This window comes from Garra rufa, chromosome 6 (genome assembly GCF_049309525.1).
Source record: "Garra rufa chromosome 6, GarRuf1.0, whole genome shotgun sequence".
In the NCBI taxonomy this organism is placed as follows: domain Eukaryota; kingdom Metazoa; phylum Chordata; class Actinopteri; order Cypriniformes; family Cyprinidae; genus Garra; species Garra rufa.
Window position 1 is genome coordinate 40319627 of NC_133366.1, and position 23162 is coordinate 40342788.

At 39.6% G+C, this 23162-nt stretch overlaps 3 protein-coding genes across 4 annotated transcripts in view; 2 read left to right on the forward strand and 1 right to left on the reverse strand.

The window, feature by feature from the left end:
* fat1a (FAT atypical cadherin 1a) overlaps positions 1-3358 on the forward strand; it is a 110863-nt gene extending 107505 nt beyond the window's left edge. Inside the window, exon 28 of the mRNA XM_073841555.1 lies at positions 1692-3358. Within this exon, the coding sequence (XP_073697656.1) occupies positions 1692-2365 (674 nt within the window). The 3' untranslated portion in view covers positions 2366-3358. The remainder of the gene's footprint in view (positions 1-1691) is intronic.
* Positions 3359-11678: 8320 nt separating this feature from the next.
* casp3a (caspase 3, apoptosis-related cysteine peptidase a) lies at positions 11679-18997 on the forward strand. Its single transcript, XM_073841542.1, has 7 exons — positions 11679-11798; positions 12380-12602; positions 13320-13462; positions 16597-16725; positions 16974-17149; positions 17298-17406; positions 17856-18997. The coding sequence occupies exons 2-7, from the start codon at positions 12559-12561 to the stop codon at positions 18083-18085; spliced, it is 831 nt and encodes a 276-aa protein (XP_073697643.1). The 5' UTR covers positions 11679-11798; positions 12380-12558; the 3' UTR covers positions 18086-18997.
* Positions 18998-20825: 1828 nt separating this feature from the next.
* Positions 20826-23162, reverse strand: part of acsl1a (acyl-CoA synthetase long chain family member 1a) — a 43556-nt gene continuing 41219 nt past the window's right edge. For both annotated transcript variants that reach the window (XM_073843296.1, XM_073843295.1), the window contains exons 18-21: positions 22821-22964; positions 22644-22745; positions 22472-22543; positions 20826-21763 (exon numbers count right to left, since the gene is read on the reverse strand). In XM_073843296.1, coding sequence (XP_073699397.1) covers positions 21623-21763; positions 22472-22543; positions 22644-22745; positions 22821-22964 — 459 coding nt within the window. In that variant the 3' untranslated portion in view covers positions 20826-21622. The remainder of the gene's footprint in view (positions 21764-22471; positions 22544-22643; positions 22746-22820; positions 22965-23162) is intronic.

Genomic DNA, 23162 nt, shown 5'->3' on the forward strand with positions numbered 1-23162 from the left:
GGTTGGAGTCAATTCAACTTCTGTTTACACAGAATAAATTGTAATTAATAAAAAAATGTCATGGGAAGATTTTCAGGTCAAATTCAATTCAATATTATTAACGTTTTAGTCTATTTTCATATATATTTGTGACCCCAGACCACAAAACCATAAGGTCATAAGGGTCAATTTTTTTAATTGACATTTATAAATCATCTGAAAGCTGAATAAATAAGCTTTCCATTAATGGATTGTTTGTCAGGACAATATTCGGCTGAGATAAAACTTGAAAATCTGGAATATAAGGGTGCAAAAAAATCCAAATATTGAGAAAATCGCCTTTAAAGTTATCCAAATTAAGTTAGCAATGCATATTACTAATCAAATATTAAGTTTTGATATATTTATGGTAGGAAATGTACAAAATATCTTCATGGAACATGATCTTTACTCAATATCCTAATGATTTTTGGCATAAAAGAAAAGTCGATAATTTTGACCTATACAGTGTGTTGATGGATACTCCAAATATACCCGTACTTAAGACTTTGTGGTCGACCCTCATGTCGTTCCAAACCTATAAGACCTTCATTCATCTTCAGGACACATATTTAGATATTTTTGATGAAATCCGAGAGCTTTCTGACCCTCCATAGAAGCAAAGCAATGTAACTACCACATTCAAGGCCCAGAAAGGTAGTGAGGACATCCTTAAAATAGTTCATGTGACATCAGTGATTCAACCTTAATTTTATGAAGTGACAAGAATACTTTTTCTGTGCAAAAACGACTTTGTTCAACAATTTCTTCTCGTGTTCACGTGAGTACCGCGACTCACGACTCTTGTGAACGCGTGTCGAAGACTGACGCGAAAGAGAAGAAGTTGTTGAAGTTAGTTGTTTTTTATTAAGGTTGAACCACTGATGTCACCTCGACTATTTTATCAATTGTGACCCTGGATGACAAAACCAGTCATAAGGTTAAATTTTACAAAACTGAGATGTATACATCAATAAATAAGCTTTCTGTTGATGTATGGTTTGTTAGGATAGGACGATATTTGGCCGAGATACAACTATTTGAAAATCTGAAATCTGAGGGTGCAAAAAAATCAAAATACTTAGAAAATCACCTTTAAAGTTGTCCAAATTGAGCTCTTAGCAATGCATATTACTAATCAAAAATTACATTTTGATATGTTTGCAGTAGGAATTTTACAAAAAATCTTCATGGAACATGATCTTTACTTAATTTCCTAATGATTTTTGGCATAAAAGAAAAATCAATAATTTTGACCCATACTATGTATTTTTGGCTATTGCTACAAATATACCCCAGCGACTTAAGACTGGTTTTGTGGTCCAGGGTCATAATTATCGATATTCGATATTTTATGGATGTCCTTACTACCTTTCTGGGCCTTTCTGGGCGTTGTTGGGCCAGAAAGCTGTTGGATTTCATCAAAAATTACTTTATTTTGTGCTCCAAAGATGAACAAATGTCTTACGGGTTTGAAACTACATGAGGGTGAGTAATTATTACCAGAATTTTCATTTTTTTGGTGAACTATCACTTTACTTAAATCAACCTCTCTGAAGTTGAATTGACCCCAGCCTTTTTACAATCTGTAAAACCTAATCTAATCATAAGATTTTTTTCTTCCCGTCTTGTGGCTTGTCGCTGTGATACTTACAATTATTTTTGTCCAACAGGCTATCATTGGGACACATCTGACTGGATGCCGAGTGTTCAACTTCCTGGAATCCAGGAGTTTCCTCAGTATGAGGTAGTGGAGGCCCCACCCACCCTTTACAGTGACCCCGCCCTGCTGGACACGGACTACTATCCCGGCGGATACGATATCGAAAGCGACTTCCCTCCCCCTCCCGACGACTTTCCTTCCCACGACGACCTGCCCCCTCCTCCGCCCGTGCCGGAGTACGGGGAGCGCTACGACACATTACAGCCTGCTACGCGAGCGCTCAACAGCGCCCCCTCTAGTCCCGGAGGGTCTGGAGTACGGCAACGCCCGCCCTTACCCCAGCTCTACAGCCTCACCCAATTCCTACCCCACCACCATTACTCGTCAGACCCCGAACCCCAGACCAACCCCACCAGCACCATCACGTCGTCCTCCACCGGCGGATACCGGCGCGGAGGCTTCCCGCTGGGCTACGGCCGCGACTTCGATCCCCCCGCTGCCGATAACATGTCGCTGTCGCTGTACACGTCCACGGCGTCCTGCTCGGACATGTCCGCCTGCTGCGAGGAGTCGGAAGTGATGATGAGCGATTACGAGAGCGGTGGGGAGGAGGAGGGAGCGCAGTTTCAGAGGCTCGTCATACCGCCGCTGGACTCTCAACATCAGCAGCATACTGAAGTCTGACACTGGATCCAGAATATCAAAAGTGCCTAAATGAAACCCTGTTACAGGAGACTGACTTGTGTGTTCAGATCATAACCACACGACATACACGGTACACAAATGTAGTCTTACACTTAACGTAAATGCCAAACATCCAAACGCACACTCAAGAGGGGTTTTGAAAAGACTTGCTTAAACATGAGTTCTCTTCGGTAGCTCTCGTGGGCTGTTATTAATATTATTATTATTTAACAGTATTGGGGAGAACGTTAGACTTGGCTGTGCCATTGAATAATACGTTGATCATCATGCACAAGATCATGCTGAGATGTACAATTTACACAGAAAATATAACTGATATATTGTCATGGATAATGGGAGAAGAGCAACATTTCAAGCGTCAAGGTGATATCTGTATTTGTATAGATATAACCATGCAAACTGATTTTTTTATACAAATCCTCATTCGTTTGTAATGTAAATTTTAATGTACAGTTTTGATTTCAAGGTTTCACTAGGTTTTTGTAGATATGTTTTGTTTTTGTTTCGTTTTCCAAAAAAGAAAGACAGGAAAAAGTAGTGTACCAACTCAGTGGTGTGTCATTATCAGCCTTACTGTATGTTCATTCACAAGCAAAGAAAAAAAGCAGAAAAGAATCTTAAGAAAAGAAAAATAACTACAATATGTCGAGGATGTGAATGTGTGATCGTCACAACACGCGTTCATTTCAATTCTGAAAGTACGTCTGCATTTTCTTGTGATGTGTTATGTTTTCTTTTCTTTTTTTTTCATTCGTTGTTTGTAAATTGTGACTTTGGAACATCTTTATTTTTTGACCATGAAAATGGGACCCAATATATTTATAGTGCGAGATTATTCACAGACATGTGACTTTTTCAGGGTCTGCGTGTGTGTGTGTGAGCAATGCTATGGTCTTGTTTTATGATTTTTATTAAATACTGCCACTAGCTTAACTGCTTTACTACTGGCAATAAATTATTCTCTAAAATGGGTGTTTGTCTTGCATGCATTTATTTATTCTTTGTACACATGAAGACACTTTGTCAGAACAATTAAGATATTCAACTTGAAATATTTATAAAGGGAGATCAATGCTTGAATGTGTTAAACTGTGATTAGAGCAGTACACGCTGTTGATGGCAGTTTAGATGCATTATTCCTGCCAGAAAGTGACAGCAACTGTCGGAAACAAAGTCTCAATGATCTTTAGAGACCCTTAGTCAGTTTATTTAATTTTCTATGGATTTTAACAACTCTATTATGGCATGAAAGTAATTATTACAATCTGGAAAAAGCAGGGTTAAGAACAACTCAACCTGGGTTAATTGGCAACCCAGCGCTGGGTAAATATTGGACTAAACACATGCTGGGTTATTTTGACCCAGCTTTTTGGGGGTAAATGTTTTTACCCAACATGCTGGGTAGCTTTATTTAAGTCAACTATTGTTTAAAAATATTACATTGCTGGGTTAAAATGGGCTGGAAATTAAAAATCACACAGAGTTATAGAGCCAACAGCAATAATCAAAAGATAAACTTTTATTGTTAAGCAAAAATATAAGACAAGCTGAATTTAGTTGGTGAATACAGTACAGTTTACAATATTACATACATACCACTACTAATCAGTTTAGAAATAATTAAAAAAAAAAAATTTGAAGTAGCATTTTAATTCATTAGTAAATAATTTAATTGAAATATATTGCACCGGTCTCTCGCTTTTCGCCGAAACAGTGCCAATTCTTGTGCCGGTGTGTTGCCGAAATCAGAGCCGGTGATGGGCGGGTGTTCGCCAGGGGAACAACGAACGTCAGACCGCCGTCTCGCGTTTCACTCATAGCTGAAAAATGTCGTGACTGACCCAATAACCTGCCTATAAACAAACAGTATTGAGATTAGAGAACATAATTTAACATCAAATTAAATTAAATACTTATAACGAATAAAATCATCTTATGTTATGCAAGGCAAAAGGCCTTTCCATCATGCGAAACGACCGTTGCTAACGCAGCTGACTGACATCTCGGTCTTGTATGTTAAGATTGGTAATATAATATAATTTAAAGCACAGTAAAGGCTTAATAAATAAAATATAATATATACAAACCTTTATTGCGCTGAAGAAGTGCACTGGAGCGCTGAAAACCGCTTTCTCCTGTAACTAGAGGACGCAGTAAACCCGCACTCTCTGACTGTACTACCAGCTCAACCCAGAGGCTGGGTAAAATAATAACCCAGTATTTAATAACCCATTAACAAGTAAATTAAGTTATAGAAAAACTACCCAGTACCTAGGTAAAATATTTCAAATAAACCAATAAAATGACCCAACAGGCTGAACCCAGCGTAAAAAAAAATAAACCAGATTATTATTTTTTGGGGGGTACAAAAATTAAAAACAGAGCGGTGTATAATCATTAAGGAAATACGTATTTATTTTCTATATTTGTAATGTATCTACAGGTTTAATAGAGTGAAACAGTGCACACGTTCACATTGGTCATATCGTGGAACAATTTAAAAGATGCAGTTCTATAAGCCATTATGACGCATAATTAATTTAGAACGTTCGGTGAGTTATAACCTGACTGCACGGGAGATTGGCTTTGTTGGGAGTCGGCGAGTGATTGTGAGTATGCTCTTCATGTAGGCTTTGGGGATGTTTCTTTTAAATCACTATTTTTACAATTCTTTTCAAGCTATTTGATGTTATTGTCTCGGTGTGTGTATTTAAACAAATTTGTGGCTATCCGTGAGGTATTTTGAGGTAGGCTGATACATAAATCAATAATTATTGTATAAAAATTATATTCTTCGGTATCTTAAAATAGTCTTGATAAGTATCAAGGCATTTTAATTGCTCTGGTCGCAACACAACTTGCCCATGTTTTGTTTTAAGGCCTTTACCGATATCCTTTAACTGTTTACTTGTGCAGTAGTCTTACTTTAGTATATTCAAAAATAAAAGTAGTTTTAATAAAAATAAGAACAAACCGTAGACTATTTAAAAATATATTTCACATTGGATGAGCCAGCGTTTTGCACAGTGCACACTGTATTTTATATTTATGGATTTGTCACAGTTTTTATCCAATGTGACACTAAATTCAAAGTAAATATTTTATCAGTTCATGCATTTACTGAGAATCAGATCCAGGACATTGGCATTGTTAGCGCCAAATACTGTTTGAGCTAAAGAAATGTTTTAATGCATTAATAATGAATTTTAGAATTTTAAAACACTAAAACAACCAGCTTCAGGGCTTACACAATTCTTCTCTTTCTTTCACAGTACTTCACAGTTAATTGTTGCGAACAAACAGCTTTCAGAGTTATACACCTTTTCTGGATAACATGTCTTATCACCACCAAAGACACTTATCTACTATACTGAGCATGTCAACCATGCACTTCAGCTCCATTGATGAGCGTAATGAGCTCATCACTGCCCTCCTCGCAGGGCGGTGGTGGGCAATAATGGAGGTGGAAGATCTTTTGAGCTCATCATCTATTAAGAATGAATGTGGGGACCTCACTTCAGGCGAGTGGTGGCAAATAGTGGAGGCCCCACAAGGAGCACCTGTTTCTCCTAAGTACCAACAAGGAGAGCCTGTGCCTGCCAGGTCTCCTGAGGGAGTGCCCGTGCCAGACGGGTCCCCACAGGGAGCACCTGTGCCTGCCAGGCACCCACTGAGGAGAAATAAGACAAGGGATGTCATCTTGACACCATTGCCCCTAAGGCCACCAGAGGGACCACCAAGGCCTGCCAGCACTGCAATAGGGGCAGCAATGTCCACCTTTTCCTCTGGGGAAGCACTCGTTTCCACCAGTTCCCCAGAGGAAACACCTGTGCAAACCTCATCCCAAGAGGAAGCACTTGTGCCCACCTTGGCTCCAGAGGAAGGACCTGTGCCCACTTCATACCAAGAGGAAGTACCTATGCCAGGCTCATTCTCTGAGGCAGCACTAGTGCCTGCCTTGGGCCAAGAGGAAGCATCTGTGCCCATCTCCTCCCCTAAGGAAGCACTGGTGGGAGCACCTGTGCCTTCCAGGCACCAACTGAGGGGAAAACTAAAAATCCCCAAAAACATGAGACTATATTTGACAAGGGATGTCATCTTGACACCCTTGCCACTAAGGCCCCCAAAGGGACCACCACCAATGCCTGCCAAGACTCCAAAAGGAGCACCAGTGCCTGCCTCATCCCCTGGGGAAGCACCTATTTCCACCAGGTCTGAAGAGGAAGCACCTGTGCACACCATGTCCAGTGTGGAAGCCTCAGCCCAAGAGAAGGTGGCAGTGCCTGGCTCATCCCCTGAGGAAGCACCAGTAGCCTCTAAAGGAGCACCAGTGGCTTCCTCATCCCAAGAGGAAGTACCTGTGCCTGCCTTGTCCCTTGAGGAAGCACTTGTGGCAGATGGGTCCCCACAAGGAGCACCGGTGCCTGCTAGACACCGGCTTAGGGGAAAAGTGAAAGTCCCTGAAAATATTAGACTTTTTCTGAAAAGGGATGTGGTCTTGACTCCCTTGCCCCTAAGGCCCCCAATGGGACCACCACCACCTACCAAGACTCCGAAAGGAGCACTAGTGCCTGCCTCATCCCCTGGGGAAATACCTGTTCCCACAAGGTCCCAAGAGAAAGCACCAGCACCCACTTTGTTTCAAGAGGAGGCACCAGTGCCCACCTCAGCCCAAGTGGAAGTGCCAGTGCCTGCCTCATCCCCTAAAGAAGCACCTGTGTCTGCCTCATCCCAAGAAGAAGCAATCGTGGCAGAAGGGTCCCCACAGGGAGCACCTGTGCCTGCCAGGCACCGGCTTAGGGGGAAACTGAAAGTCCCTGAGAACATAAGACTTTTTCTAAACAGGGATGTCATCTTGACTCCCTTGCCCCTAAGGCCCCCAAAGGGACCACCACCACCTGCCAGGACTCCGAAAGGAGAAACAGTGCCTGCCTCATCCCCTGGAGAAGCACCTGTGTTCTCCTTGTCCCCAGAGGAAACACCTGTGCAAACCTCATCCCAAGAGGAAGCACTTGTGCCCACCTTGGCTCCAGAGGAAGGACCTGTGCCCACTTCATACCAAGAGGAAGTACCTATGCCAGGCTCATTCTCTGCGGCAGCACTAGTGCCTACCTTGGGCCAAGAGGAAGCATCTGTGCCTGTCTCCTCCCCTAAGGAAGCACTTGTGGGAGCACCTGTGCATTCCAGGCACCATCTGAGGGGAAAACTAAAAATCCCCGAAAATATGAGACTATATTTGACAAGGGATGTCATCTTGACACCCTTGCCACTAAGGCCCCCAAAGGGACCACCACCAATGCCTGCCAAGACTCCAAAAGGAGCACCAGTGCCTGCCTCATCCCCTGGGGAAGCACCTATTTCCACCAGGTCTGAAGAGGAAGCACCTGTGCACACCATGTCCAGTGTGGAAGCCTCAGCCCAAGAGAAGGTGGCAGTGCCTGGCTCACCCCCTGAGGAAGCACCAGTAGCCTCTAAAGGAGCACCAGTGGCTTCCTCATCCAAAGAGGAAGTACCTGTGCCTGCCTTGTCCCTTGAGGAAGAACTTGTGGCAGATGGGTCCCCACAGGGAGCACCGGTGCCTGCTAGACACCGGCTTAGGGGAAAAGTGAAAGTCCCTGAAAATATTAGACTTTTTCTGAAAAGGGATGTGGTCTTGACTCCCTTGCCCCTAAGGCCCCCAATGGGACCACCACCACCTACCAAGACTCCGAAAGGAGCTCAAGTGCCTGCCTCATCCTCTGGGGAAGTACCTGTTCCCACAAGGTCCCAAGAGAAAGCACCAGCACCCACTTTGTTTCAAGAGGAGGCACCAGTGCCCACCTCAGCCCAAGTGGAAGTGCTAGTGCCCACCTTGTCCCCTAAAGAAGCACCTGTGTCTGCCTCATCCCAAGAGGAAGCAATCGTGGCAGAAGGGCCCCCACAGGGAGCACCTGTGCCTGCCAGGCACCGGCTTAGGGGGAAACTGAAAGTTCCTGAGAACATAAGACTTCTTCTAAAAAGGGATGTCATCTTGACTCCCTTGCCCCTAAGGCCCCCAAAGGGACCACCACCACCTGGCAGGACTCCGAAAGGAGAAACAGTGCCTGCCTCATCCCCTGGAGAAACACATGTGTTCTCCTTGTCCCCAGAGGAAGGACCTGTGCCCACCTGGTCTCACGAGGAACCACCAGTGCCTACCTCATCCCAAAAGGAAGCACCAGTGCCCATTGTCCCCAGGTCCCCAGAGAAAGCACTGGCACCTGCTTCATCTCTACAGGGAACAACCAAGTCCACTTGCAAGAGGCCATGTCCATGGAGCACTGGAGATTCGGTAAATCCCTCATGACTTTCATTTTTGCTCTTCAGATTCATCTCCATTTCAAATCCTTTGTATTATTTTTCAGCCCATATGATGATGTCTGTTCTTTCAGCAGGATGATGTAGATGTGGTTCTGCAACCGCCGCACAAAAAACATGTGGGAAAGGACCCCAGGTCAAACTCTCCAAGTTTCAAAAACACCCTGAAGAGGCCATGCCCATGGAGCACTGAAGCACTGGTAGGTCACTTCAATCTCTCATCTCTACTTTTTAGATTTATGCAAAAAATATAATATCTGTATTTAAATCCTTTGTATTATATTTAATGATATGAAGCAATATGTATATAGATTTTGTCTAAGGAACTCTTATTGAACCTGCCTGTGTATTACATTATGTCTGTTCCTTCAACAGGACAATGCAGATGTGATTCAGGTGCCTCTGCAAAAGAAACGTCGAGTGGGAAAAGGACCCCAGGATGCCTAAGAAAACCATCAAATGAACGAGGGAACAACACCTTGTATATATGTACTGGTCCTTCTCAAAAAATTAGCATATTGTGATAAAGTTCATTATTTTCTGTAATGTACTGATAAACATTAGACTTTCATATATTTTAGATTCATTACAACAAAACTGAAGTAGTTCAAGCCTTTTATTGTTTTAATATTGATGATTTTGGCATACAGCTCACGAAAACCCAAAATTCCCAAAATACAAAAATCTCAAAAAATTAGCATATTTCATCCGACCAATAAAAGAAAAGTGTTTTTAAATACAAAAAAAGTCAACCTTCAAATAATTATGTTCAGTTATGCACTCAATACTTGGTCGGGAATCCTTTTGCAGAAATGACTGCTTCAATGTGGCGTGGCATGGAGGCAATCAGCCTGTGGCACTGCATTCTAGCTATCTGCATTGACCCTGCCCTTGATAAAACACAGTGCACCCCAGACCATCACTGACTGTGGGTACTTGACACTGGACTTCAGGCATTTTGGCATTTCCCTCTCCCCAGTCTTCCTCCAGACTCTGGCACCTTGATTTCCGAATGACATGCAAAATTTGCTTTCATCCGAAAAAAGTACTTTGGACCACTGAGAAACAGTCCAGTGCTGCTTCTCTGTAGCCCAGGTCAGGCGCTTCTGCCGCTGTTTCTGGTTCAAAAGTGGCTTGACCTGGCGCCTGTACACGGTGGCTCTGGATGTTTCTACTCCAGACTCAGTCCACTGCTTCCGCAGGTCCCCCAAGGTCTGGAATCTGTCCTTCTCCACAATCTTCCTCAGGGTCCGGTCACCTCTTCTCGTTGTGCAGCATTTTCTGCCACACTTTTTCCTTCCCACAGACTTCCCACTGAGGTGCCTTGATACAGCACTCTGGGAACAGTCTATTCGTTTAGAAATTTCTTTCTGTGTCTTACCCTCTTGCTTGAGGGTGTCAATGATGGCCTTCTGGTCGGCAGTCTCAATTTTTTGAGATAAGAATTTTGGGTTTTCATGAGCTGTATATGCCAAAATCATCAGTATTAAAACAATAAAAGGCTTGAACTACTTCAGTTGTGTTGTAATGAATCTAAAATATATGAAAGTCTAATGTTTATCAGTACATTACAGAAAATAATAAACTTTATCACAATATGCTAATTTTTTGAGAAGGACCAGTATATAAATAAATAAATAAAGTGTAAAACAATACATTTCACATGAATTAACTTTGGTGTTATAAATAATATGACAGTTTAAGCAAAAAAAGGCAAACTTTAATCTGCTTTCTTAATAGACCTTATGCATCAGAGAAACAAGTGTGCAGCCATCAAGTTCAAATTTGGCTTTGAACTTTGAAAACTTTTAAAGCTTTGTGGTAGCTTTATAGAGTGTTTTTACAATGCGTCATCAACACCGAACAGAACTCCCAAATTTAGCTGATTATTGCTTCGGAAAATGGTCAGTTATTGTCATGCTTTGGGCTGTACTAATTGGTCGGACCGGTAAAAACATTTGGAGTACTATAGACAGCCAAAAGTTATTACAAATCAAGGAGAAGGGTGCAAAAGACTGTCTGAAGAAAGAAGCCGTTTGTGGTTGACCAAACTGAACCAGGATTTCCAGGGCAAGAATCTTGATATTTTTGTTTGTTCTTATAATTTCCAGTCAGGTAGGTGAAATATTAGGCTAATATCTAAATTAATACTGTTTGTAAATATCTTTACCACCTATTACCTCTAGTTTGTTGAAATATCACACCCTTTCCTGCTTACTCAGTCCTTCTCTATAATTTAGCAGCTTCCACAGGTTTTTTCCATGTGTGGTTTAGACAGCATAAATTAGCAGAACGTATTCAGTAGTACATTAACTATGCAATCCATGCTGTTGTTCACATCCGATTATCTCCAAATATGGCCATGTATCTGGGTAACTGACTGAATCGTGACGTTAGTGCAAACCCTCTATCCACCTTTTTCTTCCTGTGAGAGTGAGGGCGGCCAATCCAGTTTTATCTGTGTCCAGCTATTTTTAGCTATACAAAACAGCTTGTTTTGCTGCTTGGTATTGCAAATTAGTGTGTCTTACCATGTTATCTAATGTATTATATTAATTATGAACACACTGGCTTGTAGTGCAAACAATTTTACTGTTACTGCACCTTGTTATTGTTTTCGTTATTTCTCTATAGAGATAAAGAACCGGAAGTCTCACTCACGGGCTTACTTCCACGTTGAAGAAAAAGTGGATAGCCTATTATAAATATGGATAGAGTGAAGCCTAAATTAAATAAAAAAGAAAAGAAGCAATTATGTGTTTTATAAAATTTCATTTAATTATAAATCATCTTCACATGTGAAGATGATGAGAATATGCGTCACTGGTAACTAAGCTGGCTCTTACCTCAGAGGCTTCTGTTTATGTGGCAGAATGTTTGTGTAAAGAAGCCATCTATCCAGCAGATGGCAATATTGAAGCGCACAAGGCTTCGAGCTAGTGTAGTTGCAACCAGCAACAACCCCATAGAGATAGAGGTGTAGCCTGAGCACACTTCCTGGATGCTGAGTAACCGCTTTGTCGTCGGAATCCTGTACATTGCAGGCTTCCAATAACAGGATATTTTTAAGTTTTTGGTAAGCATACTTTGTTGTTTTCAGACATTTAACGTTAGGTTTAAGGTGTTGTGTCTTTGTCAATCTTCACTTGTTGTCTGTTTGAACATTCAAAAGCAGACAAAGAAACGCCGTACATGCGGATGCATTGATATTTTTCACAAATATTAAATAGACATGCTGCATTGCAATAAAGTCTTGGACTCACTTGTGCACTAGAGTAGTTAATATAATAAGCATTCAGAGTTCGGAAATGTATTATTATGTTTATCCTGCATTAGCAGGACACGCGGAACTTGACCTTGATTATGCAGGCTGTGTTTTAAAACCTTAGAGCTAGAGCGCGTTGTTGGTCGCTTTGTGAACTGGAAAACGCTGTCTAGAAAGATAGCTCACGGGGTTTTGAAACACAGACATTATGTGAATCATCTACAGCTGTAAGAGGTCTTGCTGGTTTTGACTTATATTCCAGACGCTGCATTTTGCATTTATAAACTATATATAGTACACAATATCCAAGTCTGATGTCTGCGTTTTGCACAGCTGGTAAAAGGGTGGTTGTGACGTAGCCTACATGTGTGTTTTTCCCCTCTCTCTTGCAGCTTCTCATTGGCTGGTCGTGCGAGTCAACAAACAACAAAGAAAATCCATTTGGCATGCGGGTGCGGTGATCATTCTAGAGAGAGTCCGTTATAACGCGTTATACATCTCCACTTACACTTCCAAAAGCTTCAGAAAAAGAACCCTTTTTATCGTTAAGAGTGATCGTTAACGTTTGGAGATGAACGGAGACTGCGTGGACGCGCGGCGTCAGGACACAACAGAGTAAGATGATCTTGACGACTGTTACTATGCAGCTTTCGGAATTGCCAGTTCAAAAACAGTATTGAATTCACTAACAATTGGTTTTGTTTTTGTTACCATGTTGTTTAAATAAATAAACTGACTATTTTGATTTAATTTTATCATTTAGACCTAATACCGTGAAGGGTTATATCAACATTTATTTTTATTATTATTAGTAGTAGTAGTTAATGAATTTCCATAAATATTACAGTTCTAAATGAATACAATATAAATGGAAGGAAACTGGCCCACATAAATGGGCATGTCTCTTATATTAAATGGATAGTTAACCCGAAAATGAAAATTCTGTCATTAATTACTCACCCTCATGTCGTTCCAAACCTGTAAGACCTTAATTCGTCTTTGGAACACAAATTTTAATATTTTTGATCAAATCCAAAAGCTTTCTGACCCTCTATACACAGCAAGGGTCCTAGTTCTTGATTCAAGGCCCAGAAAAGTACTAAGAACATTGACAGAATAGTCCATGTGACATGAGTGGTTCAATTTTATGAAGTTACGAGAATACTTTAGTGGGCAAAAAAGAAAACCAAAATAACAACTTTATTCAACAATTCTTCTCCTCTGAGTCACCCTACGTGCCATTAGAGTGAGTAATTCATGACACAATTTTCATTTTTGGATAAACCCTTTAATCTTATATTAAATATTCCTTCCTTTGATTTGTTTGTCTAGTGCTGGTAAGGATGGGGCATCAGGAACGCAGTCCGTTCAGGTTGATGCTAAACCTCAGTCACATGCTTTCAGATACAATCTGAACTACCCCAGCATTGGCCACTGCATTATCATAAACAACAAGAACTTTGATCGCAGGACAGGTAACTCTTGTTTTGTACTGTTGAAGGTGTTGTTTTTGTGAAAGTTGTCAGTTCGAATGCTCATCAAACTCGGATATTTGTTTAGATGCATTTACTTTATGAACAGAACAGTGGACAAAATAAGTTCTTTATTTAGATACAGATGAAGGTGATAATGATTTTGATCACCTATAATTGTTAAATGGCCAGTGTTAAATCTTGAGGATTGATTCCAATATTTGTTAATAACATAGCACAAGAAATGTATAAAAAAAAAATCTAGAATGGTCATTTTTGTCAGGAAGCACCACAAGTGTAACAAGGTAGGAAAAAAAGTACAAAAATTATCAAAACGTTTTTGGTAGGTATCCACCTTATTTTTCCCATAAAAGCGGGCGTGGCCAATTGTAAATTTAATGTGTCTGGCTTCCGGTCTCAACCGCTTCCAGCTGATTTTAGCTGTACAAAATAGGTCTTGCTGCTTGATATTGCAAACTGGTGTGTATTACCTTATTTTAAGGTAGTATCCTAATAATTGACACAATGGTTTGTATTGCAAACGGGTACAGTGAGGAAAAAATAATTTGATCCCCTACTGATTTTGTATATTTTCCTGCTGGCAAAGAAATGATCAGGCTATAATATTTATGGTTTATTTGAACAGTGAGAGACAGAATAACAACAACAAAAACAAAAAAATCCAGAAAACGCATTTAAAAAAAGTTATAAATTGATTTGCCTTTTAATGAGTTAAATAAGTATTTGACCCCTTCGCAAAACATGACTTCGTACTTGGTGGCAAAACCCTTGTTGACAGTCACAGAGGTTAAATATTTCTTTTAGTTGGCCACCAGGTTTGCACACATTTCAGGATGGATTTTGTCCCACTCCTCTTTGCAGATCCTCTCCAAATCATTAAGGTTTCGAGGCTGACATTTGGCAACTTGAACCTTTAGTTCCCTCCACAGATTTTCAATGGGATTAAGGTCTAGAGACTGGCTAGGCCACTCCAGGACCTTAATACGCTTCTTCTTTAACCACTTTTTTGTTGCCTTGGCCGTGTGTTTTGGGTCAGTGTCATGCTGCCATTACACTTTCACCCAGTTCTCCTCTGAATCATTTAGATGTTCAATGCCAAATTTCAGACGGGCCTGTACATGTGCTGTTTTTGAGCAGGGGGACCTTGCTGCAGGATTTCAGTCCTTCACGCCGTAGTGTGTTGCCAATTGTTTTCGTAGAGACTATGGTCCCAGCTGCGTTGAGATCATTGACAAGATCCTCCTGTGTATTTCTGGGCTGATTCCTCAGCGTTCTCATGACCGAGGGAGATTGACAGTAATGGAAGTTTTTTCCATTTGCGAATAAACGCACCAACTGTTGTCACCTTCTCACCAAGCTGCTTGGCGATAGTCTTGTAGCCCATTCCAGCCTTGTATAGGTCTACAATCTGGTCCCTGACATCCTTGGGACAGCTCTTTGGTCTTGGCCATGGTGGAGAGTTTGGAATCTGATTGATTGCTTCCATAGACAGGTGTCTTTTATACACTTTTATAACACTTTAAAAGGATCAAGGATCCAAAGAAACCCAGGGGAACTTTTAAGTAACTAAAGGCCTTTCTCATATTGACTAATGTTAATGTTCATGAGCCCATCATTAGGAGAACACTGGACAACCATGGTGTATATGGCAGAGCTGCAAGTCAGAAGGCTTTTGAAGAAATGTTTTGTGGGCGGATGAGACCAAAATAGAACTTTCTGGTTTAAATGAGAAGTGTTATGTTTGGAGAAAGAAAAACACCACATTTAAGCATAAGAACCCTATCTGTGAAACATGGTGGTGGTAGTATCATGGTTTAGATCTGTTTTGCTGCATTCATAATTTACTGGTATTAGAAGTTATAACATTACCAGTAAAGTACCAGTAATCTCCCATGTGTAAGACGTTTACTCTGGGCCAATCCAGAGCCTTTGAAATTTAAATTTCACAGACTTTTCCAGTAATTTGAAACCGATGTGTGAATGGTGCTTTACCTGTAAAAAGACGGAACGTTGGTATTTACCGGTAAAGTTGTTCTGGTAATTGTATGGCAATTTATGGTATTACTGTGTGAAAGAGGCTAATGAATTCTGAATTATACCAGCGAATTCTAAAGGAAAATGTCAGGACATCTGTCCGCGAATAGTGTCTCAAGAGAAAGTGGGTCATGCAGCAAGACAATGACCCCAAGCACACAAATCATTCTGAATGGTTAAAGAAGAACAAAGCTAATGTTTTGGAACGGCCAAGTCAAAGTCCAGACCTGAATCCAATTGAAATGTTGTGGAAAGACCTGAAGTAAATTCATAGGAGAAAACCTACCAATATCACAGAGTTGAAGCAGTTCTGGGCTAAAATTCCAACAAGCCCTTGTGCAGGACTGATCAGAAGTTACAAGAAATGTTTAGCTGTGTTGAGGCAAGTCTGAGATATATATATGTGACCCTGGACCACAAAACCAGTCATAAGGTTAAATTTTACAAAACTGAGATGTATATAGAATATGAAAGCTCAGTAAATAAGCTTTCGATTGATGTACGGTTTGTTAGGATAGGACAATATTTGGCCAAGATACATCTATTTGAAAATCTGGAATCTGAGGGTGCAAAAAAAATCAAAATCCTGAGAAAATCACCTTTAAAGTTGTCCAAATTAGGTTCTTAACAATGCATATTACTAATCAAAAATTACATTTTGATACCTTTACAGTAGGAATTTTACAAAAAATCTTCATGGAACATGATCTTTACTTAATTTCCTAATGATTTTTGGCATAAAAGAAAAATCAATAATTTTGACCCATGCAATGTATTTCTGGCTATTGCTATAAATATACCCCAGCGACTTAAGACTGGTTTTGTGGTCCAGGGTCACATATATATATATATATGTATATGTGTGTAGCTCCAACTTGCCTCAGCACACCTGCCTGAAAGGTTCTAGTATGCCTAGTAAGACCTTGAGATGGTTGAGATGTTTAATTAAGAAGTATTGGACACCACCGATAGATGGATGAATGGATGGATAACAGTATTGTGCATATTTGTCACAAACCTTTTTATGTGCTTTTTTGTAAGCGTTATATGTACTACAGTTATCTGTGTTTTACTTCTTTCAGGCATGAACCAACGCAATGGCACTGATGTAGATGCAGGAAATGTAATGAATGTGTTTCGGAAGCTAGGATACAATGTGAAAGTCTACAATGATCAGACAGTTGCACAGATTAAGCAAGTTTTAACAACAGGTATGGTGTTTTGAAATCTTCACAAATAAATTCTTATATTTTATGTCTCTCTTAGCTCTTTACCTCATTGTGAGCAGATCTTAAAACCCCAAGATTTCCTCTTGTTGAGAACAGGCCTTAAAGTAATTATTAAAACAGGCCTGTTGGCATTATAACTGAAATATTACCAAATTACATAGAAGCAGTTGCTTACCCAGATGTTATGGTAAATGATAATTATACTCATGCTGTTTGTTGTTCTGTCACAGTTGCCCGTGAGGACCACAGCAGCAGTGCTTCATTTGTGTGTGTGATGCTCAGTCATGGAGACGAGGGAGTGTTTTACGGCACTGATACTTCTGTGGAGCTCAAGTCCTTAACTAGCCTGTTTAGAGGAGACCGCTGCCCATCACTAGCAGGAAAGCCTAAACTTTTCTTCATACAGGTACGTCCAGAATTTCTCTAATGTGTGTGCGTGATTATTAAGGTTATATATAGATTTTTTTTTCTGGGTTGATATTTATAATGAGTTTGCTTGGAGTACTTGTTTTTACTCCAGTTGCAATAGATTTATGCTGGCTATGTTTATTTAGGCTTGTAGAGGTACAGAACTGGATGCTGGTGTGGAGACTGACAGCTCAGATAATTCTATGAGGATCCCTGTGGAGGCAGACTTCCTCTATGCGTACTCTACTGCACCAGGTACAGACACACACAAACCAAACCAAACATATACATATATCAGTATTTATTTATGTAATCCTAATTAAGATCATTTGGGACCCTGGACCACAAAACCAGTCTTACGTAACATATATTATATATTTGTAGCAATAGCCAAAAATACATTGTATGGGTCAAAATGATTGATTTTTCTTTTATGCCAAAAATCATTAGGATAATAAGTAAAGATCATGTTCCATGCAGATATTTTGTACATTTCTTATATATCAAAACTTAATTTTTGATTAGTGATATGCATTGCTAAGAACTTAATTTGAACAACTTTCAAAGATTCTAGTTTTTCAAATATTGTCCTATCTCACTGTATAAATCTCACTTTCAACCCCTTACGGCTGGTTTTGTGGTCCAGGGTCACATTTGTATACTTTAGGAGTCTTTTTCCTAATAGGGTTTCTTTCCTCTGTCAGGTTACTACTCCTGGAGAAACACCATGACCGGCTCTTGGTTCATTCAGTCCCTTTGTGAAATGATGGGAAAGTATGGCAGAGAACTAGAGCTCATGCAGATCATGACCAGGGTCAATCATAAAGTGGCACTCGACTTTGAATCAACCTCCAACCAGCCCGGTTTTGACGCCAAGAAACAAATCCCCTGCATTGTCTCAATGCTCACCAAAGAGATGTACTTCACTCCTTAAAGGGACAAGGGAACTATTAGAGCTTTACCAGCGTTTCTGTAAATATCACAGATATATGATAAGAATTTAGGGTTGAGTTTAAAACCCTTTTTCTTTTTTACAGAAGCATTAGGTGGTCATGCTCAGTACTACTATTGTAGTTCTAATTGGCATTTAAAATACTGTATGTGAAAGAAGGCACTCAGGTTTTTGTTTACCTTGTAACTATATATAATTTTGCCTCTGGTTTTCTAAGTAAAATCTAGTAATGAATAATCAGCAGTTCAGTTTGGGGTTTTTAGAACTACAGTAATCAGGGACTTTAGCAGGCTATTGCACTAGTTTGACTGTTGAAGTGGGAATAAATGTTGGGCATTACATTTGTGAGATCATCTTAAATAAAATAGAACCAATGTGCTAATTTTAGGTGAAAAGCAAAGAACAACAATCAGATCTATTCCCAAGTGCCTGTCACTGAGCCATGTTAACAGATTTTGCTGGGATTTCTGAAATGTCATGTATAGGTTTCTATTAGGACACAATAAAGCATTTTTTACAGACATACTTGGTGCAAAAAAAAAAAAAACTACATGCAGTGATAGCTATGGATTTAAGTTGACCATCACTGAAAGTGCATAAATGTCAACACACTTTTTGTGGTAATGGACCCTATAACTACTATGGTGCTGGAACTATATTTAATCTGGAATGCTCTTTAATTAGTCCCTTCAAGTTGATTACAAATAGCATCAGTCGCCTCAGAACAATCACAGAATTTTTTTAGATGTGGTCATGCATGCATTTTGTATGTGAGAGATGTTCCTACTGTACACATGAGAAAACCTACTGTTAATGTTCATTATACAATCATGTATGCTTTGTGTATAAACTAGTGCTTTTGTGTGTAATTAAACAGTTCTGCAGTACACTGGATCATGATTGTTTTTAAAATGGTTTTTTTTTTATCAAATGATGGTTAAAGATTATAAAAATGTATTCCCAGGGGCATCTATAATTGGTGTTTGTTTGTTTCTATTACCATCTTTAGTATTTAGGCAGGTTGGGAAAGTTATCCTGCTGTCATTCGCTAAAGTGCGTAGGACATTGACAGCCAGTAAAACTAGTTTCTTGAATTTCAAGATGAGTATATGTATTTAGAAAGCTTGTTCAGGCGTATCAGATTAGTGACACTCAGTGAGTGACAACGGAAGCTAGGAGAAGAGTTTCTCATTCAAAAATCATTTTTGTGCTTTTCAGGTCAGAGTAGTTATTTCTGGTAAACATTATATTGTAACGATATAATCTTTTTACTCACATTATTTATCTATATATAATGGCACAAAATAAATACTTCGTAGGCTACCACAGCAGTCACATTTTCTTTTGTATTGTACAGTATTAATGTCTGTCATGGTTTCTTTGTTTTTAACGTACAAACTCAACTTAATTTTATGCGTAATATCGCTGTCCTCACTCATTCTAACAACATTCCCGCTGTCTTGGCCTTTTGTGGAATATGAACCAGAAATACTGCACCTGACCTTCGCAAAGACGCGCCTCTTTTCCGTAAAGCCATGTCGCTCACGCCGACGACCAGTGTTGGGAAAGTTCATTTTCTACATGAACTAGTTCAAAGTTCAGTTCACACATTTTAAAATGAACTAGTTCAGTTCATAGTTCATAATTCAAATTTTTTGAACTAAGTTCGCAGGTTCCAAAATGAACTAGTTCATAGTTCTTTTATTTTTATGCGGAGTTGCTTCTTGAGACCCGACGGGCACAGTTTACACAAAAAGGTAAGATTTTTCCAACCTGGATCATCACTGACCTTTTCAAAAAATTATTTTAAGTGGACATATGAAGTTTCATTCATCATTGAGACAGAAGTAGTGCCGCTGCCTTCATCGGATTTTGCCTCTATTCATTTTTCGCAATTTGATGACGCATGCGCGGTGCGACTCTGTTGTGGCTGGTGTTGCCAGATCTGGTCTTTTCCCCTATATAATAAGGCCCGTTGTAGATTGTGTTGTAGCGGTTGTAGCCTAGATATTGTGCAGTCAGTGGTTATAGCCGGGATTTTGCCTGGCTCCATAGAAATCTGGCACTCTATAGAACAAAATTGAACTACGAGAGAACGACGTTCATAAACGCCAGAATGAGCGCGTTCACGTTCACGTTCATCAGGCAGATATACAGCACGTTCAGTTCACGTTCACCCAGAATATGAACGAGTTCATGAACGATCGTTCAATGAACTCGTTCAGGCACAACACTGCCGACGACACACGTTCTCACTCAGTTAAATTAAAAGAAATACAAAGAGGACACTGACAACGCGCTGACAGACAAGATAAAGCAGGTTAGTTGTATGAAATAAAGTCTCAGCTATCAAATTTGGTCATATTTTAAGAAATTTAAGGACCATTTTGAGGCTCTTTAATGCGTTGTCACGTCGCTGTAGCCACGCCTCATTTCAAGTGGCTTGTACAGGATCATCTCTTCCTCTTTACTAGCTACAGCATATAATAAACATGAATGAACATTAGACATTATTTTGTTTTAACCGCGGAAGGACGTCAATACTCATCGTTTTCAAGTTCACTGACGTGAATCTAGTGTTTGTCGGACAAAAGTGGCAGATTCAGCTTTATGATTGGTCAGATCGCCTGTCAATCAAACTCAATTATGTAACGCTCATGTATTTTGTTATACACAGGCACTGGAATCATTATCAGTGTTAATGGATAGAAACCAAACACTATTAAAAGACAATGCCGTCAGTTTATTTCTCTTTCTTCAACACCCACATGCTACAAATAACCGTTTGGACAATTTACATGAACCAGAATGCAATAAAGATATACAAACATAAATAGATAGCCTATTTACACGTTTTAATCTCCCAGAGAGAGAGGCACATTTGAGATGTACCAAGTTTTCAAAGTGCTCTTAATGGAATTAAGATTTGTAATGTCATTTCACTGGAAATCATATTTCAGAAATGGAAAAGACCTCAAATATGTCAAACACAGGGTTTACCATAACAAAAGCATTGTGACTTACAATCAAGACATTCAATTTAAATAGTAAACACTGATAAATATCCATTTACAGAAGTTTAATGGAGACCACTATATTTTTTTAAATATGTTTTGATGGTTTACAAATCAGAAACCTGTCAGCACTTTTTGGCATATGAATATCAGCCGTTTCGTTTTATATGATCTTATGGGTGTCTTCTGGGTTATTAGATTCAAGGCATTCACTGGCCTAAGGCATAGGGGTGGTTCACTTCCAGTTTTCTTGAACTGTCATCACAGATGAATAGCAGGGCTCATGAGATGTTTGGTATTTGCTTCGCTGGCAGGACTGCGCTTCTCCTCTTTTGAGAGATGACTGTGGCACCTCCAAGTGGTAGAAATGACTAAAAGAACCAGCCACAGTTGTTTTTTACTCCCCCCACTCACCTTGTGAGTGATAAAGCATCATGACAGAACTGGAGCACCTCCTTCAGTTCAGTCACTGTCAGTGTAGACCAGGGGTCTCTCTCTCTCTAGTTCACATTTTGATTTTAGCATAGAGCTGGTCAATCTGCTGTCTGAAGTAGTTTTTCAGCTCAGTTCTCTTTGCTTTCAGTGTTGGTGTGAGGAGTCCATTCTGAACAGAGAACATTTCCATGTGCAGGGTAATGTCTCTCACCTACACACACACACACACACACACACACACACACACAAAGAGATTAGATAAAAGAACACACAGTCATTCTCTTACAGGAGTCGTCATTTTCTGAACAAGGATCTTCATCTACAGTTAACCAACCCAGAAGCCTACTACAAAAATGCTTAATTTGGTAACACTTTATTTGAAGCCTTTATGTATAATGCATAATAAAAGAAGTTTTAATGCATTAATTATGCCTTGTAATGCACCTTATAATGCATTGTACAATCTCATAAATAATTGTAACTACAGTTAATACCTTATAACACTTATCAATTCATTGTTACGCTACGTGTTTTAAATTCAGTCATTATTATTTACGATAAGATATAATGTATTACAACACACATGAATACTTATAATGCATTATACCCTTTAATAACACTTATTATGCATAAAGGCTTTAACTAAAGTGTAACCCATTAAAAGGCTATTGGACATATCAGTCATATTTAGAAATGCATTTTGAAATATCAGATATATTCTGAATTTCTGAGTTAATAGACCCCCCTACAGTACATTTTATGGACTCCCAGGGATCCTCTAGTACTTCTGTATTTTGACATGTAGAATCAATATTCACAAGAAATAAACAAACAAAAAAAGATATTAAGAGAAATATTGTGTAACAAGGTGATATTTGTGATAGTGTTTTTAAGATATTAAAGAATTGTGTTTGTTAACCTGTTCAAAGGACTTCAGTCCAGCTTCTTTCCCCATCCGAATGATATCCTCTAGGATGGCATTTTTCAGTTCCTGGTTAAACACAACATCAGAAATCAGGGATGGTACAGCCCTGAAACATTGTCATCAACGATGAATTCAAAGCTTCTTATTTTCTGTATAAGGATTTTACCTTGTTTTTGCACATTTCAGTATAGGAGCCCTCAATGCCTCTTTTCTTTGCCCATCCAGGCAGAAAGTCTGGATCAGGAACCACAATACCCACTAAACATGCCTACAAAGTGACACATAAGTTTACTCTCATTTCTAGCCTATACCCAAGCACATTAACACACTCTGATTCACTCACCTGCAGACTGTCTCCATGTACAAAGACCTGAGCCACAGGGTCACTGCGGATGTAGATGTTCTCAATCTTCTCTGGAGCAATGTATTCACCCTGAGCCAGCTTAAAGATGTGTTTCTTCCTGTCTATAATCTTCAGAGTCCCATTCTAAAACAATAAATACTTAACTTCACTAATTAAATAAAAAAAGAGTTCTCTTAAAACACAAATATTTAAAATGTGCAACAATTTGGAAAGTTTGTGCAGAGGTTATATGCTAATCTACAATTGTATTAATAGCAAGTGAAGTTTCAAGTGTGAGTTCTGGTAGACACACAAGCAGTAATATGAAATATCTAGTTTACA

Excerpts from the sequence above, each read along its gene's own strand:
- casp3a (XM_073841542.1), top strand. The coding sequence starts at position 12,559 with ATGAACGGAGACTGCGTGGACGCGCGGCGTCAGGACACAACAGA. Across the intron at positions 13,463-16,596 it reads GAACTTTGATCGCAGGACAG|GCATGAACCAACGCAATGGC; the intron begins GTAACTCTTGTT and ends TACTTCTTTCAG. Across the intron at positions 17,150-17,297 it reads CTAAACTTTTCTTCATACAG|GCTTGTAGAGGTACAGAACT; the intron begins GTACGTCCAGAA and ends ATGTTTATTTAG.